The sequence below is a fragment of the Neomonachus schauinslandi genome, chromosome 16 (genome assembly GCF_002201575.2).
Source record: "Neomonachus schauinslandi chromosome 16, ASM220157v2, whole genome shotgun sequence".
NCBI classification, from domain to species: Eukaryota; Metazoa; Chordata; class Mammalia; order Carnivora; family Phocidae; genus Neomonachus; species Neomonachus schauinslandi.
In genome coordinates, this window is record NC_058418.1 from 25,835,807 (window position 1) to 25,854,765 (window position 18,959).

The 18,959-nt window shown below is 55.0% G+C and overlaps 1 protein-coding gene across 1 annotated transcript in view; it reads right to left on the reverse strand.

Moving 5' to 3' along the window:
- The window catches only part of ZNF423 (zinc finger protein 423), a 281,922-nt gene that overhangs the window by 10,177 nt on the left and 252,786 nt on the right, over window positions 1–18,959 (reverse strand). The window contains exons 6-7 of the mRNA XM_021704842.1: window positions 18,236–18,367; window positions 16,541–16,656 (exon numbers count right to left, since the gene is read on the reverse strand). Of these exons, the coding sequence (XP_021560517.1) occupies window positions 16,541–16,656; window positions 18,236–18,367 (248 nt within the window). The remainder of the gene's footprint in view (window positions 1–16,540; window positions 16,657–18,235; window positions 18,368–18,959) is intronic.

The following is an 18,959-nucleotide window of genomic DNA, read 5'->3' on the forward strand; positions in this document are numbered from 1 at the left end:
CACACACACATATACACAATGCACACACATGCACACACTCATGGATATCCTAGGTACAGACTCAGTCACTCCCGCGTACCCCACAATCCCATGCACATACACACACTCACGGACACCCCACACATGTACACACACATTCACAGACACACACACACAGACCTTACACTGACAACGTGCTACAAAGTGATTTAGGGGTTGGTTGTTAATTTTGGCATTTCGTCTCCCCCCGGTGTGCAATGGACCCATCCACACCACACCACCACCAGGGCCCCTCCAGAAGCCCCTACCTGCCCATGACCCGGGTTCCCACCAGGCTCCCTCTCCCTGGCAACAGAGTGCCCATGAGAGGTACAGCCCGGGCTCTCTCCTCAAGGGGCAGGGATGGGGGGGAAGTTCTGCTTACTCATCTAGCGGGCCCCCACCACACCTAGAACTCTAGACCCCTGGCCACAGCCCTGCCAGAGCTCCCCAGACCTCCTTCTTCCTGCTCCCCAAATGGGCCAGCCACTCTCAGCCTCTCATGGCCGTTCTCGCTGCCCGGCACGCCCGGTGCTAATCTCCATCCCCTCAGAAAGGCCTTGCCACCTACTCAACAAGGGGCCACCCATCCCGGCGCAGCTCAGTCTGCATCTGCACAGCTGTCCTTCTAGCACTTTCCTCAACCTGCAAGGTCCCGGCTGTCTCCCAGCCATGGTAATGCCCTCACCAGGCCGTGCGCGGCAGGCAGGGACCCCATCTCTCAGTTCTCTGCCGATCCCCCCACGTGGGCTCAGAGCCTATGCTTGCTGAAAACTCCGCGAGCGTTTCTGAGAGAACAGCCGGCAAGCAAGGGGGGCGAGGGGGGCAAAGAGAAGCTTCCACTGACAGGGTCAGGGAGCAAAGAAGAAACAGAGCTGCCCCCTCTCCCGCGCCCCCTGCCCCGCCTTGCCCAGGGCATGTTACGATTTTTCTTAAAAGCGGAGAGATCCTTTGAAGACGTTATGCTAAGTGCAACGAGCCAGTCACAGAAGGACTAATACTGTATAATTCCACTTCTGTGAGGTTCCTAGAGTAGTCAAATCCGGAGAGACAGAAAGTCGACTGGTGGTTTCCAGGAGCTGAGGGGAAGGCGGAGTTCAGTGTGCAGTGGGGACAGAGTTCTGCGGAAAACTGTCCTGGATGGTGGGGATGGTCACTTAACAACGTGAGCGGACTTAGAGCCACAGACATGTTCACTCGAAAATGGTGAAGATTGTAAATTTTTCCTTATGTGTATTTTGCCACGATTAAAAAAAAAACAAAACTGGTTGGGATCCTACAGGCTCGGAGGGCAGGTGGGCAGGTGGGCAGGAGAGAGGGCACATTCTACAGAAAGAGCCAAGGCGCTCAGGGCCGGTTCTGAGTGCTGCCCTCACAGCTCGGGCTCGAGGCTTGGAAGCTGGGAGTTACACAGACTGTAGCAGCAAGACTCAGCCTGTGGAGGCCTCGGTGGATGGTGGGGGCTGGAAGCTGCGGCAGCATCCAGGGGACATGTCGCCTGCCAAGGGATGCAAGACCTTCTCTGCCTCCGTGCTGTACCAGGCTTCCCCTGCAGTGACTGAGCCTATGCCATGGTCAATGGCATGGCTTCCAGGACCCAGCCACGTTAGGACAGAGAGCCTCTGGAGAATGCACAACCCGGGGCTCTTGCCCCTGAGCACAGGGGCCTGAGGCCTCCCCCGAAATCATGTCACGAGGACTGGAGCTTTGATAGCTTTCAAACCTTGCTGGACGGAAGTCTTCCCTGTTCTGTGCTTGGGGAGTTGGGAGGGTAAGCATGAGGCACACCTACAGGCATTAAATATTTTGTCACGTTGGAAAAAAAAAAAAGAGGGAGACAATGGTTCCCTTGAATGTTTCTGAAATCTTTCCAGGCCTTTCCAACTTGAAATTTTTATTCATTAAAATTGGATGAGAAAACCCAGCTCTACATATAGTCATAGTATTCCACAAGCCAAAAATCAGGACAAATAGCCAATAGCTGCGATGGAATACTTGAAACCAAAGCTGTCCTGTAAAATAGGTCACACGGTCACCAATTATACAGAACACATATGTTCAGGTCCCTAAACTAACCCAGTGCTTTTAGGTTTTATAAATGATATTTTAGGACTTTGATCATGTCCGTTTCTACTTTCCTCCAAATTTTTGCTAAAAGGGAAACTTTCCTGCATCGTTGAAATTTCTAGAAAATTAACCCCCATGGATGGACAGCTGTTCTGGCAGATATTCTGAGGGCCCCTTCAGAAAACATGGCCCATCACCACCTCCCAAAAATGGCTTCCGGAGCCTACATGGCCCAGCTCCCCTTACTGACGGACCCCCACCGCCCAGGCTGCAGGGCCAGAAGTTCTGAAGGTGGACCTAATTTGCTGTGATGAATTGTGTGCATGCCCCAGCGATCAAAACTGCAGCTGAGACCGATTATATTTAATAATTGCAATAGTTCTTGTGGAAACACGTGGGTGTATACCTTTACCCACTCGAAGAAGTCCAGCCTGGCACAAAGCAAAGGGCAAATGCGATCCCTGACACCCAGAATGGAGGGGCTGCCCACTCCTCAGGAGCTGGGCCCACTGATGGGGCTGAAGAACACTGCGGCCCAGCCTGCAATGCCTTATCTGCCTTTCTCATCTGCACTCAGCCTTCCAACCAAACTGTGGGCACATCATCAATGCCCACACACCTGCCCCACCAGGACCACATGCGTCTGTTCTATACCTTCCTTCCCACCACCAGGCAGAACTCTCTGGTTTCTGGGAGGCAAACCAAGAATCATCTATATCCCCAGTCTGTCCCATCCCTCTCAATTCACCAGAAGGGGGTGTGTGTGTGTGTGTGTGTGTGTGTGTGTGTGTGTGTATGTGTGTGTTCATATGCAGTTTTAAGGGTAGAGGGAGAGGTGGGTAGCAGGTAAGCATGGAATTAAGAGTACATGAGGAAGGTGTCATGAAAACAGTGTAGTTCCTGGCACTTGGTACTCAATACTAATGGATGTAGCTAGCTGGTTGGATGGATGGATGGATGGATGGGTGGTTAGATGATGGATGGATGGATAGATGGATGGAAGATGGATGGATGACTGGTGGGTAGATGGATGGATGGATAGATGATGGATGGATGGGTAGATGATGGATGGATAGATAGATGGCTGAATGGTGATGGACAAATGAATGTATAGAGGAGTAGATGGGTAGCAGATGGATGACTAGTAGAAAGGAGAGCATGAATACATAAGTAGGTAGGAAGGTGGATGGATTGGTGGAAAGATAATGGGCTATGAAGTCCAAATCCTACTTTAGTCACTTACTGTACCTGTGACCCTAGACAAGTCACTTTGCTTCTCTAAGTTCCTGTTTCCTCGCCTGAAAAGTGGGATGAATAATGCCTACCTCACAGCCTTGTTATGAGCTCCAAATTAGGTAACACGTGTAAAAATTTTCACAACATGTACAATGATATACAGACACTCAATATTGTCATAATGAATTCCAACCATGAGGTTCTGCTGTCACTGTCAACTCAAATGCATGGATGACCCCACACTTTTGATGTGACACCTTCAGAAGGAAGGATGGGGAGACTAAGGTGGTGCCCCGGGTCAGGGACGCGGCTGTTGGACTGTGCATCCGGGTGTGGGTTGGGGGGGGGGGGGGGGGGGGGACTGGTCATGAGCCACATTTGCCTCCCCTGCTCAAACACGCAAATCATGTGGGTGGAATACACTCCCCATTTCCCCCCGGGGCCCTTGTCTCCCTGCAAGTGTCCTACTTTATTGTCCTTTCCCAGCCTCAGCTTTCTGGTCTGCAAAATGGCGAGAGTAAAGGGCACTCTTAGTGGTCCCAGGTTGTTGAGGTGCCAATGAGGTATTTGCAAACCGTGACATGGTGCAGCGGAGGCCTGAGACTCAGAGCCTGGGTGCGTAAGGAGCCAGGTGGGGCAGACCAGCTGGGGTTGTGCTGAGCTGGGGAGCACATCCTTGTGTCTTAAGGAGGCAGCTGATGGCTGTCACACAGAAGTATGGTCCAGGGATTTCTAGGTCTGATTTGCAGCAAATCAAGGACTCTACCCATTTAGTGTGGTGATAAAGAGGACAGAATCTGGGGCCGGGGGCCTGGGTCCAACGTTGACCAGCTCTGTGGCCTAGGGAGAGGGTTAGCCTCTCTTGCCTCAGTTTCCTTACTTTAATAATAGAGGCATTATGAGGATGAGTATTTTGAATGTTTAGAAGTGCTAAGAACACGGTCTGACACTCAATAAGCACTGTATCTTAGCCACCATAATTATAGGAAATCTCCATTTTGAAACACAGATCACCATTTAAAGATTCCAATATCCCTGGCCATGGGCTCTAAGTTTTCACCCTCCATGCGGCAAAAATGTTCAATGTTACTACGATAATAACTTTTCCTTGTGTGTATCTCCTCCCCTGGACGTGAGAGGAGACTGGTGGGGGTCCTTCTCCATCCTTCTGGAGCACCTGATGGGAGGGAAGGAGTCGGCACACACCCCTATAGCCCCCCTGGGAGCCCCAATCTCTGCCCCAGACAATTTCAGCATCTTGTGTCCCCCTCACCTTCTACCATACCTCCTATCAATGCTCTATTTTATCCAAGACCCAAAGAACATATAAGAAGCTCTAATATTTGATGTATCACAGTGAACAAAAGAAATGACCAATTAAAGTATAATACACGTGAGCTATCCCAGTTTACGAGACATTATAATGAGAAGTTGTATATCAGTGCAATGTGGAACACCTAACAATATATTGAGCTCCTACTATGTGCTCAAAATGGGCCAGCGGTTCTTCATACATTATCTTTACATCTCCCCATTGTCCCCATTTTACTGATGAAGCAACTGAGTCTCAGAAAAGAGAAACAGCTTGATATGTCATGCAACTGGTCAGAGGTGGTGCTTGGATTTGCACCCAAATGGCCCAGTCTTCAGGCTGCTTCCTCCCCTCTGGCTGTCCTCTGCCTCCTGGTGCCACCAAACCAAACCTGTCACCCGACTCCGCCCAGATCCCAGTACACAGGGAATCTCATTGCAGTGCTGGACCAGCCCCAGCCAGCCCATGTTTGATTTTGTCTAAACTCCAGAAGCAGAGCGAGTGGGGCCATGTTCATTATTGACACAGCAAAATTAATTTCTGCCATCTCCCGCCCTCCCTTCCGTGCCCAGCCCCCACCCCTCGCCTCTCCTGTGAGTGCAGACGCACGGCTGCTGACTGGCGCTCCTGAAATGCCAACTTGCATTTCTCATCATTAATTTCTTTCTAAATGTCATTAGTAATTGTTCCTGCTCGACCAAAGAGTGCAATCCAGGCTTCCGCCAAGAGCACCCAGGACTCGTCTCTCAGCTGGCGGGGGGGAAAGCACCCCCCGAGCCATTCCAGACCCACACCCCTGCAGGAGGCAGCCAGCCCCGCTCCCAACAAGTTGGGATGGCAGACTGCTGCATCGAGAGACAAAGCAGGCCTCGTGCTTCCCGTGGATGGGCTCACCAACAGAAAAAAGCCTGCCCACGCTATCAGCCGAGTGGTTCAATGCTCGGGCTCTGCAGCCAACCAGGCTGTCTGTGTTTGAGTCCCATCTCTGCCATTGCCTAGCTGTGCCTAAGTCTCCCCATCTGCAAAATGGGGAGAATAACAGCATGGACTTCATAGGATTGTCCTGAGGATGAATCAGGATAATGGATGCCGAGGGCCCCCCATGGTGCCTGGGGGTTGTTTCTGTTACTGTTCTCCTGTCCTGGGGTGAGGTCTGCTCTTACTAGCTGTGTGACATGGCATGAAAGCAAGTCTCCCATCTGTGACAGCGGGACAACAACATCACATCAACTCTACCCCGGTGCCATTACCCACCCCCCCCGCCACCGGCCTTGGCTGGGCACTATGTTCATGTTTCACAAATGCTCTGCTGAGCCCCACAGGGAGCCTCCAGGAGAGACAGCTCTGGCCCAACGTCCCAGGGAGGATGGTGAGTCGCAGAAGGGAGGTCGCATGCCCAAGGTCGCAGTGACAGCAAGAAGCAACTCGGAGAATCCCCCCCTCCAGCCCTCAAGGCCCGTGTCTTTCCTGTCCATCCGGCTGCCTCTTTGTCTAAGTCGGTGGGGGTAGGGGGCGGGGAGGCAGGGTTTTGTACGGGGTCAACCTCTGGGAGCCTTGGACCCACCCGGCACCCACTGATTATGTAGTATTATTACTGTTTCTGAGAAACTGAAGGCATTTGGTCCAGGCTGGGACGGCGCCGGCAAGGGGCTGGGCTCCCGGCACACACAACGGCCGCTGGCTGGAGGCTCCTGGTAGCTCCTGGCAACTCCCCTGTGCCCATCTGTCGCGATGGCATGGTGCCCCTCTTAAGTCGGTTGGCCCCCCGCCCTAGGGCATGAATGACAGGCTCTGATGGGCAGACAGGCAGCCCGAGGCTGATTCCAAGTGCCAATCTCTGCCCGGAGCTGGGCCTTGGGGGGAGCCCCCCCAGTCCCCACCTGGGCCTCCACACACTTCATTGCTCAAGCGGGCAGAGCCCCGGGTCTCATGAGGGCATCTAGGCACAGCCAGGCAGAGGCTCCTCCCAGGCCTGTTCCACCCTTGCTCCTCTCTGCGGTGACCGCGGTAGACACTGCTCACCCCCACTGCCCGGAGTGGGACAGTCCCATCCCTGAAGCTGGGTCACTCCCCTGGGAGGGAAGACCTGCTTGCCCCCAGCACCTGGCACCCAGCACCCAGAGGCCTGTCCTTGGCTCCTAAGGGATTGAGAGTCCCGCTGCCTCAGCCTCGGGGCTAAGAACACAGATGTCAGGCTGCCTCGTTCACATTATGCAGCTCTAGCAGCTGTGTGACCCTGGGGAGCCTCAGTTTACCCATCTGTGACATGGAGATCATAGGAGGCCACACGCGTAGGGGCACCACGAGGTCTCAAAAGACTACACGTGTGAAGAGAGGCAGTCAGGCTCCCAGTAAGCACTCAGGAGACGCGGTCTCATTTTTACCATGTTGGGGTGAGCGGCTCAGGCCCGGGCCCCGGACTCAGGAGGACGAGGAGCCATCTGTGGCCACCCCTCAGTCTTCTCCAGAGGCGGACCCTAAACAGCCACACACGGCCCCTCAGGAGGCTCAGCCTCCCACAGTGGTCGCAGTGGAACGAGACGGCGATGTCGCTGATCCACTTTATTGTGAGCAGGGAAGGCCATGCCCCACAGATTGAGAGACACAGATAGATGGCGTCCAGAGACACAGTAAGGAAGGGGAAAGGCCCAGGTCCCCCAGGCCTCCTGTGACGTCACAGCGGTCACGCTGGGTCGTGTCGGGTCATGTGTAGTGTAGGAAACGACTGGCTGATAGGCTCTATGTTATGCTATGTTACGCCGCAAGCACACAACAAACGTCCATTGTGTTTGTCCTCATCTGTTTACCGTCCCTCTCCCCACAGCATTCGAGGGACTTGGCTTCCGTGCGTCCCCAACACCTGCACACATCTGGACAGAGAAGGTGCTCGGTGAACACCTGTGGGCTACACTGAGCACATCAACGCACGGCGTATTGAATGAATGAGCGAACGAAGGAGTGAACCGAAAGCCCACGGCACCCAGACCACGGTCTCGATGACGATGACAGCCATGGCTGGGGCTGCCCAAACCTCCACCCGGTGCTGGAGGCTCTTCAGGGACCACTGCCTTTCGTCTGCCCAGCACCCACAGGAAGGGGCTGTCATGACCCCCCATGTGCTGGGCCCTATTGACGATCAGGGACTAGCTCAAGGGCACAGAGCAGCTCCCAGGCTGCTGGTCCACAGAGCGGGCTGGGTGGCGCCACACTGTGTTGTCACGCGGACTAGAACCCCCGTCTGTCAAAGGAGTTGGTGTCCTGTCACAAAGCCATCCTGCCCCGGCATGTGCCGTCGTTTACCCGCAGGGAGCCTTAGATGCTAAGTGCTTTTCACACGTGGGCTCTCCATCTTCACACCCACCCAAGGCAGTGGGTCTCACCTCATTTTACAGATGAGGAAACTGAGGCCGGAGAGATACCAATGTCTAAGATGGAACATAACGGAACAGACTGGGGGCTACTCCAAGCAAGCAACAGGTTCTCATTCACTGGAACCACGGCTGGGTGTCACCAGGCACCTCCCTGTCGCTGTCCCAGGCCGAGCCCAGCCTGGCCCGGCTCTCGCAGCAGCAGCGGGGTGGCAGGGACTGGGCTGTCTTTAAGGTGGGATGGAGGGAGATGCTCCTACTCACAGAAAACTCAGCCAAAGAGTCAAATGCTAAGTATCTGCCTAGAGCACTTTTAATTTTTAATTATTATTAGTTATAATTATCTGGCTGGATCTGACGGCAGGAGCGCGCAGGCAAGGAAACTGGCTCCTCGGTTACCCATCTTATAAGGACCAGGAACTTAAAAACTGGGCTCCTAGAATCTGCAACCCTCGATTGCAACCTCCCTCTTTTTCTCCTTTCCTTGTTTATGTTCTCTTTCCTTTATTTTCCTCCTTTCTAGAAGCTCAAGAAATATGGTAAAACATGCAGGGATGTTTGGATGGATGGATGGATGAAAGAGGGCATCTTCACTGGCCCAAAACTCATATTTGGGTGGGAAGTCAGGTGTAGACATAGTTATTACAATCTGCACTGGCAAAGGGATCAAGGGGTGAAACCCAGGGCCAGAGACGCTAAAGGAGGGAGAATCAGGGAGAGCTTCTCAGAGAAGGGACCCCCTGAGCTGAGCCCTGAAGCCTGAGAAGAAAGGAAGGGCAGCCAGGAAGCACTCATCTCACCGAATCGCCCAGATGAGTGAAGCAAGAAGGCGTTCACCCACCTCCAGCCCCACTGCCCTTTTCTCTGTACCTTGGACACCCCAAATCTGTCCATGCCTCTGAGTCTTTGCACTGGCTGTTCCCTTCCCCAGAAGGTTGCCCAGCTCGTCCCCACACTGGCTCCTTTTCAACCTTCAGGACTCTGTTGAAATGCCAGCCTTCCTTGACCACCCAATCCAGTTTTTCATTCTCAACATCCCCTCACCCTTGCCGAGACACACACACACACACATCATTCTCCATCACCATACAGTGTTTTACTGTCCTCAAAATTCTACAGTCTGAAATGACCTAGTTCATGTATTCACTGACTTATTGATGGTATCTCCCAAAAAATGACAGCTGGGTGAGAACAGGGACCGTATCGACCTGTTCACAGTTGTGCCTTGGGCCCCCGTGATGGCGCTCCCCTAGAGTAAGTACTCAGCACATACTCGTAAATGGAAATGGAATGAGGGGAAGGGTCAACCCAAATGTTCTCAAGCGCTCAAAAGGAAGGGTCCCAGGGGAGCTCAGACCATGCCCCTGGCTCACAGACACCTCCCCCTGGCTGGGTACCAGGATTCAGCCTGGCAGGGCCCAGCTCACCCCATTGGAAAGGCTCCAGGTTGCTTGTTAGAATACCTAGCTCTGCTTTTAATCAATTGTAATCATTGAGCTGGAAGCGGCACGATTAGGCACACACTAGCAAACAGTGTGAGCTAATCCTTTAAATGCGCCCGCTCAACGCAGGGCGGGCCGCTTTGCCGCGGCAGGCCCCGGCTCGGGGAGCGCTTCCTGCGGCCGTCGCTTTGTCAATGAGGGAGTCTAGATTCCAGGGCACAGGGCGGGCCCACTGCTCCCCTCAATCCCGAGCTCTGAGGAATGCCAGAACATCCCCCATCGGAGAGACCCTTCCTCGGGCTCCAGGCTCCCCGTGACACACCCGGCAAGGCTGCCATAAGGGGGCAAATGGCAACAGCAGGAAGCTTGGGGTCTTCTGAGGTCCCTGTCTCCGCGACCAGACCCAATCCTTCCTCTGCCCAAGCCTAGCCTGAGCTGAACTCACCCCCTTGCTTGCCACAAGGTTTGCAGGCTCCGGGCCTCGAGCTCCAGCCCAGCAAACGCTGTGTTCAGGCCTGGCACCGCAGCTCGGGCCCCAGCACGCTTCCGCCGGGGCCCACCTGCGCGCGGGTCCTTTTGCATCCCCTGTTCCTGCCACCGTGCTACCTGCTCGGCCCAACTACTAAAATAGTTTCTAGGTCCCCTGACATGAAGGCTTTTTATAGATCAGCACTGCAGGCCTCATTTAAATCTATTAGCTCATATAAATGGCAATTCACTTAAACTTTGGAGGGTTTCTGTTTGCCTTGGTGGCAGAGACAATTTGGCTTTGCATGTGGCTCTGCCATTTGCTAGTGACCCAGGACACGCCACTTAAGCTCCTGGAGTCTCAGTTTCCATATCTGTACATGACCATAAGAGGACCTACTTCATGGGGGTGGGCTGAGACAATCCGTGCAAAATGCTTAGGTCAGAGCGTGGCCCCCAGGAGGGAGCCACCCAGGGGAGGTGACTGTTCAAACTATTTCTTGTCCAATGTCATGGGGGAGCTCGTCCACCCTGTCCGAAGCCAGCCCTATAGGGCTAGTAATTCGCACACTGCCTGCATGCATTCCCTCAGCGACAGTGAAGAACGGGTTATCGTGAGCCTCAGGAAAGACAGAAGGACGTGCCATCCTGCCCAGGGTCTGTGGCTCAGAGGTGTCCACAGGGATTCCGAGACAGCTGGGCTGGGCGGCTGAGCCGGCCCCTCCCCTCAGGTCAGCTAACCCCTGGCAAGAGGCCCAGAGGGCCCCAGGCTTTCATCAGCTGAGGCCCGAGGCTGGAAACGCAAGGCCAACAGCCCTGACATTTTTGGGGTCTGTGGTTTACAGAGTTGTCTCGCAGGGCCCCCACCAAATCGGTATACTGCCCTTTGCTGAGCCACGGGCAAGGCCCAGGGAAACGGTGCAGTGGAAAAGCCCGGACCAGAGGCAGCCAAAGGTGGGAATGGGTCTTGAAGCCCTGGCCTCTGTGGCCTTCCCCCCTCGCCTCACCGCTCTGCACACCCACCTCCTCCCTGCGCCCCAGTGTGGGTGGCCCGCGCCCGCGGCCTTCACACGTGGCTGGGCATCTCATTGTGGAAGCCCTAGTGGAAGGGGGCCCTGCAAAGTCATCTGACCCTCAAGTGCCTCATGCTAATCATATGCTAATAACCAGGGTCCCGGTAATGTGAATACTATGAGCCGGGTTGCCTGTGGGCCAGTCACTGAGCCAAGGGCTCCCGCAACACAACTATGAGGTAGGAACTGTTAATACTCCCATTTAACAGATAGGAAAACTCCAGCCTAGAGCTGGTAAGTGAGGGAGCCAGGCTGCCAACACAGGGCTGCTTCACAGACTGTGCTTCCTGCCTCCCCAACTGCAGCACTCCAGACACCTCAGCCCACAGGGGCTTCACCACCTTTCCCCCCCTCCCTCCCTCCCTTCCTCCCTCCCTTCCGCAGAGATTCTTCCCACGCAGAGATTCTTCCCACGCAGTGGGCGTTCGCGGGCTCCCCTCCCCCACCCCGGGCCACAGTTCAGTGGAGCAGGGGTGGACAGCTGACTGCCAACCACGGGAGCTCAACCATCAGATTCCCTCTCCAGGGATCTAGAACCTGGTGCCTGCGCGTCGGCTGTTTTCAGCAGTCACCGCTTCCGGGTGGGCTGGGTGTTCCGTCTGGCTACCTGCGTCACCAAATCCCCGCACTAGAGCCCCTCTGTTGAAATACCGGCAGCACCGGCCACCTTCTTCCTAGTAGAGACAAGCCCAGAAAGTCAGACTGCACGAGAACGCAGTATGAACCAGAAAGAGGCAGAAGGCAGAGTGTCACTACCTTGAGAAAGGGGCACTAGATTCTTAAGAATAGGGGCCCTCAGAAACAACACCACTCCCTGCACTTGGCAACCAAAAGTCACCCTGTGTCACTACAAGTCCATTCCCCATCCGGCTCGAGCTAAGCCCGGAGAGTGATGCCTGCGCACGCCCGGAGATTTTGCCCACTACCACAAGTCTTGGGGCCACAGGATGCAAGTGGACAGAGCTTAAAATGCTTGAAGACAACTGTCCCCCACTTCCACAGCAATCTGCCCGCATCTTCTCCTGGTGAATGGTTCCCTGAAAGCTCCTTGGAGCCAGGCTGGGTCCGCAGAGCCTAGCACGCTGCCTGAGCTCCCTGGGCGTGCATGCATGCGTGGGTGTGTGTGCGTGCGTGTGTACCCAAACCCTGCTTAGTCTCCCCTCTCTCTTCCCCCACCTGCATCCCCTGGCAACCATCCGTGTTTTCTGTTCCAATAGTCTTGCCTTTTTCTGGAACACCAGGTAAATAGAGCCATGTAGCATGGAGCCTTTCGAAGCTGGCTTCGATCCGCTGGCACTTGCAATTCATCCAAGTGGCCACGTGTAACAGTGGGCCACTGCCTGAGGGTACCACACCTGTCCATCGGTTCCCAGGTAAGGGACAATTGAGGGGTTTCCAGTGGGGGATGGAGGCTTTGGTGTGAGCATGTTTCGAGTTCTCCAGGATAAACACGTAGCAGGAGGATAGCTCGGTCAAATGGTAAGCGTATGTTTAACTCGATAGGGACTCACGAACTACTCTGCCAGGTGGTCGTACACTTCCGCCTCCCACCAGCAACCAGTGCGGGGGTTCCGGCTGCCCCTTCGCACCCTGGCCAGCACTCGGCAGGGCCAGCTTTGTGCTTCTGTTTTGATCATCCTGCTAGGTGTGTGGTGGTGTTGTGTTGTGGTTTTTGTTTGCGCTTCCCTAATTATAATCATGTTGCGTGTCCCCACATCTTCGGTGAAGTGTTGAAATGCTTCGCTTGTTTTACAGTGGATTTTCCCCTTCGTTATTAAGTGGTGAAGGTTTTTTTTTTTTTAATATGTCCTGGATACAAGTCCTTTATCAGATAGGTGATTTGCACATATTTTCTTCCCATCTGTGACTTTTCATTTTCTTAACAGTGTCTTTCAAAGACCAGACTTCTTACATTTTGACTCAGGGTGGAAATCGGATAATACTTCTTCTCTACTTGGATTCCCAGCACAATGGGGATAAAGTCCAAACTCCTTTGCTGTCCTACAAACCCCGCCATGACCTGGTCTCCTCCTGCCAGCCCTCTCCACACCCCTCCTCTTTACTTACTGGGCTTTAGCCGCCTTTTGCCTTCTATCGTCCCAGCAGTATACTCAGCTCACATGGCCACAGGGCCTTTGCACTCATGGTTGTCTTCCACACACTTTCCTTCTCACCAGTCAGGTCTCAGCTCAAATGCCACCTCCTCAGAGAGGCCCTCCCTGACCACACTCACCAAGGATTACTCAACCCCATCCCCATCACATGCCAGCCTATCACCTGATTTTATCTTCTTTGTGGTGACCACGACAGGACACTATCAGCCCCTCCTGAATGCAGGCCCTGTGGGTGTTTCTCTCTCTCATTCAGCACAGTCTTATCAGTTCCTAGATCTAGTGCCTGGCTACAGTGGGCCCTCCATGCATATGTTCTGAACAAATGGATAGCAAAGCTTAGTCCCCTCTCCTGCTCCTAATCACTCTGATATGAATGTGCTCCAGTCTGTCCCAAGTCCTTTAAATCAATGTCAGTCTTCGGGCAGAGCCAGAAAAACTCAAAATCAGACGGGACTTCCACCTCCCTCATCCTGGCAACTGTGCTCCTGTTAATGCATCCTAAGAGAAAATTCTGTTTGGAGGTAGACACATCACTGGGACACAGACCAAGCCTGCCAGGGTCAAATCCCATCTGTTACCTGTATATTCACAGCAGGAATTTCCAGTTCTACTATGAGAACAATCCTAAGCCTTGTATATTAAGACCTCTCGGCTCAGAGTAACTTGTGCCTACAAACATTAGTTTCCCGGAGTCTCCCCACAGGATCTCAAACGACATACAGCCAGGAGAGCCAGTCAAGGCTCCAGCAAGGACCCTACATCCCGCTGTACACACAAAGCCCCACACGTCACCCCTGGAGAACAGCGCACCTGCCCGCCGGCCCCAGGTTCTGCGTAATGACATAATGACGATGAAAACTTCGATGCCTGAAAAACCCTCCTCTCCCAAAACCAGAAAATCGCTATTCAAGTTACTTAAGGAAAGCCGTTATTTGCGTAGATCTGGTGTTGCTACAACACTTCCACATTTAAATGGTCTGTAATTAAAAACATTCTTTGCAGAAAAGAGTCACTCATTAAGGCTATAATTTAGCGAAGTTCTCGGCATTTGAGGACCTGCCTTCAAGGCTGACGGGATGACCCAGGAAACCACCAGCTCACAGGAACCACTCTGATGTCTGGGACAGTCTGCAGCCCCAGGTGAGGGCAGCCGAAGTGGGTCCACAGCTCCCTGGGCCTCCACATCGGGTGGGCCTGCGGCGCAGTGATACACAGGAAGCTCACAAAAGGCAGGACCGGGCGACATCCCTGGCAAAAACCTTCAGGCCAACAAGGGAGGAGAGCACCCCTTTCTTGGCATCCAGGACAACGTGGGAGGACCAGAGGGCTGAGCGAGTTGAAAGTTTAAGTAAATCATAGTTTACAGGAGCTGGTGGGTTTCCAAGAGGCCTGCCGTGTTGAGCTATAAAAAGCTTCGGTTTTCTGGGGACCCGTCTAGTTTGGTAGTGGCACCAGGCAGGTAAGGCAGGTGGGAGGGAGGGTATGGCGGGGCACAGACTGCACTTGGCAGGACGCAGGGCCAGCTCGGGGGCAAGGAGGCTTCCTGCAGAGCCTGCCGTTCAGGTGCCCGCACGCCTCTCCCTCGGTCAGCTGGGAGGGGGCGCAGCTAGCCGGGCCTAGCTCAGGTTGTGGATCGAGGCGGGAACAGCGGTGGGCCCTGGGCGTGTCACCACCTTGCCGGTGGCACTTGGAAGTGGAACCCCCTCTCTGGGCCTGGGTCCATAGAGTTAGGTCCTTAACTGTCCCACAGCGTGACAGGATGAAGTCCGCTCTCCCTGCCCGGCCTGACACGGGGCCAGCCCGCGGGAAGGGACCCTGACTGTCGGATAGTGAATCCCCACTGAGCCCTGCAGGGGCCTGTTTTCATTTCCTCGGGGTGACCGCCCAAGCCGGGTTGTGTTGCTGGGCTGCACGGGCTAGGTCTGTACCCCTTCGACCCCAGAAAAGGGGCACCCCACTGCTGCCCCTCAGTGACGTTATGACTCAACCCTGCTGCTGTGGCCTCAGCCTCATCCCCGAGGAAGGGCGTGACTGCTGAGTGCCGGGTCAGCACTCGCCCAGGTGGGCAGGTGGGGCGCGCTTCCAGTGGGCAGACCCTGTGGGTCACGGTGTGCACAGTGCTTGGGGGGGGGCGGGTGACAAACTCCAGCTCTCCTTTGCTTCTGGGCACAGGACAGCATTACCTTCCTCGTCCCCTTTGAAACTGGGCACAGCCACATGACTGGATCTGGCCAAGCCAACACGAGAAAGGGAGATGCATGTAACTGCCCAGAGGAAGCTTTGAGGGCTGGTGTCTGATTCGCCACCTCCCTCATGCTGCTTGTAGAAAGTGGTGTTATTCTCTGTGGACAGTATCGAGGCATGCCTGCACGTACGTGTGGTATTTCTGGGGACGTCCATGGGGTACTTCTTTTTCAGGTGTCATGGTTATGCTACGCGTGTGGTATTCGGTGTGTGTGTGCGCGTGCGCATGGTATTTCTGGGTGGACATGTGACCAATCCAGTGTTACAGCACTGGATTTATCCAATTTATCCAAGAATTTCCTGCAGGGCGCCTGGGTGGCTCAGTTGGTTAAGCGACTGCCTTCAGCTCAGGTCATGATCCCGGAGTCCCTGGATCAAGTCCCGCATGGGGCTCCCTGCTCAGCGGGGAGTCTGCTTCTCCCTCTGACCCTCTCTCCTCTCATGCTCTCTCTCACTCTCTCTCTCTCTCAAATAAAAAAAATAAAAAAAAGAGAACTTAAAAAAAAAAAAAATTTCCTGCAAAAGCCAGCGGGCAAGAAGGCAGCTTCACCTGGACACAGGTCTGAGCCTCAGAAACTCCTAACAGGTAGGACACCAGGAGGAGGGGCTGCATGGGCCTGGGGAGGACGATCCACACAGCGTCCCCTCACAAGGGCCACTGTGCTGCACCCGAGGGCACCATCAGCCTCAGGACCCGTGGTGGGCACCCCATCCTCTGACTTGGGACCCAACCCGACTGCTCTCACTTTTCTGGCTTTCCCGGGCTGGAGGCTCCAAGACCCCAGATCCAGGTTCTGGCCGCACACAGCCCCAGGATTCAGCCATGCAAGCTTTAGAGACCACCAGCCACGGATCCAAAGCTCCGCTGAACATCATCACGTAAGATCGGTGAAGAAACAGGCTCCCCAAGAGGGGAAGGGGCTGGCACAGAAACACCACCACCAAGAGCCTTCTGACTCCTCACCAGGCTGCTCCAGTTCGGCTCATCTGAGAGTGCTGGGCAACAGGGCCAGAAGGCCACCCCACGCCAGCCTCCACGAGGGCTGCCACTGGGACCACACCAAGCACCTGTTGCTTTTTGGGTGGGGGTGAGGCTAAGTACAAGACTCCACCATCCTGGCTTCACCCCAAGACCCTCGGTGCCCCTGGGGACCCCGGAGAGCCCCAGGAGGGGCGTGCAGTGGACGAGGGCACTCACCTGCAGCTCGGTCTGGAAGAAGAACTTCTGTGGGCACTGCGAGCAATCGTAGATCTTGTCCTCCTGCCCATGCACGGCAAAGATGTGCTGCTGCAACTTGTTGGCCTGGACAAAGACTGGACATGGACACGGCCGTCAGGGGCCCAACTCTGGGGACACCAGCCCGGCCACCTCCACACCACTCCCAAGTAGGGATCACCCAACCACGGACATAGTCAGCCAAATACCGGCAGCTACTAGAGAGGGCTCGAGCCAGTGGAGCTGAGCTCTGCCACTTAGGGGCTGGGCAACATTGGATAAATCACTTAACCTCTCTGGGCTTCATTTCCTCCTCTGAAAAAAATGAGGATCATTAAAGTACGTAGCTTACTGGGTGTCTGGGAGGATCAAATGGGTTAATACTTGCAAAATGCTTAAAAGATGGCCTGGCACATGCTTAGTCCAGGGAATGTCATCACCATCATCATCATCATCATTTGCCAGATACCTTCTGTGTGTGGGCTCCTAACTCCAGCACAGGCCTGTAAGGCGGGCACCATTGTTACCCTCATTTTTCAGAAGAGGAAACTGAGGCATTGGGAATGTTAAATGACTCATCCTAGGTCCCACTGCTAGCAGGTGGCAGAGCTGAGAGTTGAATTAAATAAATTTAACACATTGTCTAATACAAGAAGGTGCTGAATGAACACGAATTACTATTCTTGTTGAGATTATTATCAGCATCCTCAGATCCCCACGCCGGGGCCCCAGTGTCCTGAGTCGGCAGACCTGGCAGCCAAGGCCCCTCGGTGCTAGCCTCTGCCTGGCCTGCAGGGTATGATGGTAGCAGATGGGTGGGGGCTCCCGAGATTGAGGGGGAAGGGGCACCAGGGTGTTCCAAGACTCGTGCACGCTGGAGACTTTCCCCGCAGCACAGCCCCTTCCTCAGGCCTGTCATGGGGCGGGTCACAGCCCTGGCTTCTGGGTGGCAAGAGTCCACGAGGCTGCCCCGGCCCTGGGCACACACAGGAGTTGGCCCCGAGGCAGCTGTGTGTCTGGGAGGTGAGCACTTCAGATATCCCCTCCTGCCAGGCGCCCTCCCTGGGGTGGGCTTCCTGCCGAGGCAGACGACAGATGTCGGGGGAGGCAGGGGGAAGGCCAGGGCTCCCCCACGCACACCGGCTGCCATCTGGGCAGCAGGAGGGGGGATGGCAGAGCCCCTGAGACTTGCCTCGGGCCGGGACAGCCGCTCGCCCGGGCGGGCAGCCAGGCTGGGGGCTGGGGGCCAGGGGCTGGGGACTTGGCCAGCAGAGCTGCCCTTGACCCCTCCATCCTGGAGCATGGATGGACAGGGCCCGAGGAAGGCCCAGGAGGAGGGGAAGCCAGGAGGTGTGTATAGAGAGAGCCCCACTGTTGCTAGACAGAGCTCCCAACTCCGGAAGAGGAGCCTAGAGCCCATGGAAGGCAACAGAGGGGTGAGGCTGGGCTGGAAAAAGCAGTTATGCAGGGGGGTAAGGGGTGGGCTAGGAAAGAGGGCCCTCAACCTGCCTAAGAGGAGGGGCCAGAGGTGGGCGGTGGCGTGGGCCAGCTCTGCATGGGGCAGGCAGGTGATGGGCTGTGGGTCCCTTGGGGACTCCAGGTCCACGTCAGGGCGGGAGCATATGCAATTAAAGGGCTGGGCCCTGCATCCCCACCCCCACTCCCATGCACACTTACCTGTGAAGCACACGGGGCATTTGAAGGTGCCGCCCATGCCCTCAAAGCTGTGCTCAATGAGGTGACAGAGGAGCTTGGCTGGGGAGTCGAACATCTGGTTACACAGCTTACACTCGTGATTGATGCCTTCCTCTGCAAGGAAAACGGCGGCCATCAGTGACCCTGCAAACCGTGTCGTCCTCTGGGCAGGAGCCCAAGGGCCTCCAGTATAGCCCAGGCCAGCCTCTCCCTGGTCCCCAGAACCAGGGCTGGTGTGGGGGCCAGAGATGCCAAGACCCATCCCAGCTGCAAATGGCCCCGCCCCCAGAGGCTGACAGACCCCGCCGGCCAGCCCCAAATATCTAGCTCTTGAAGGCATCATTTGCTGTGATTTCTCTTGCTGGTCAAGCAAGAATGTGTGCAGGCCACAATCAACAGCTTGAGTCTGAGACCATGTCACAGTGGAGAGGAGCCAAGGATGGGGTCTGCACAGAGAAAAGGAGTCCAACCAGAATTTTTAAAAATCCAGTAGAATATTTACTGAGCACATACTGTGTGCCAGGCACTTTGAGCTGGGGATTCTGTGGGGACCTAAACAGATAACGCGCTTGTCCCCATTCTAATGGTGGGGGAGACACATAATAAAGATGACCAACACATAACACAGCGTCAGGAGGTAACGTGAGAACATGGGGCTCCCTAGGTGAGAGTCAAAGGCAAAGGCCCTGAGGTGCGCCTGGGATGT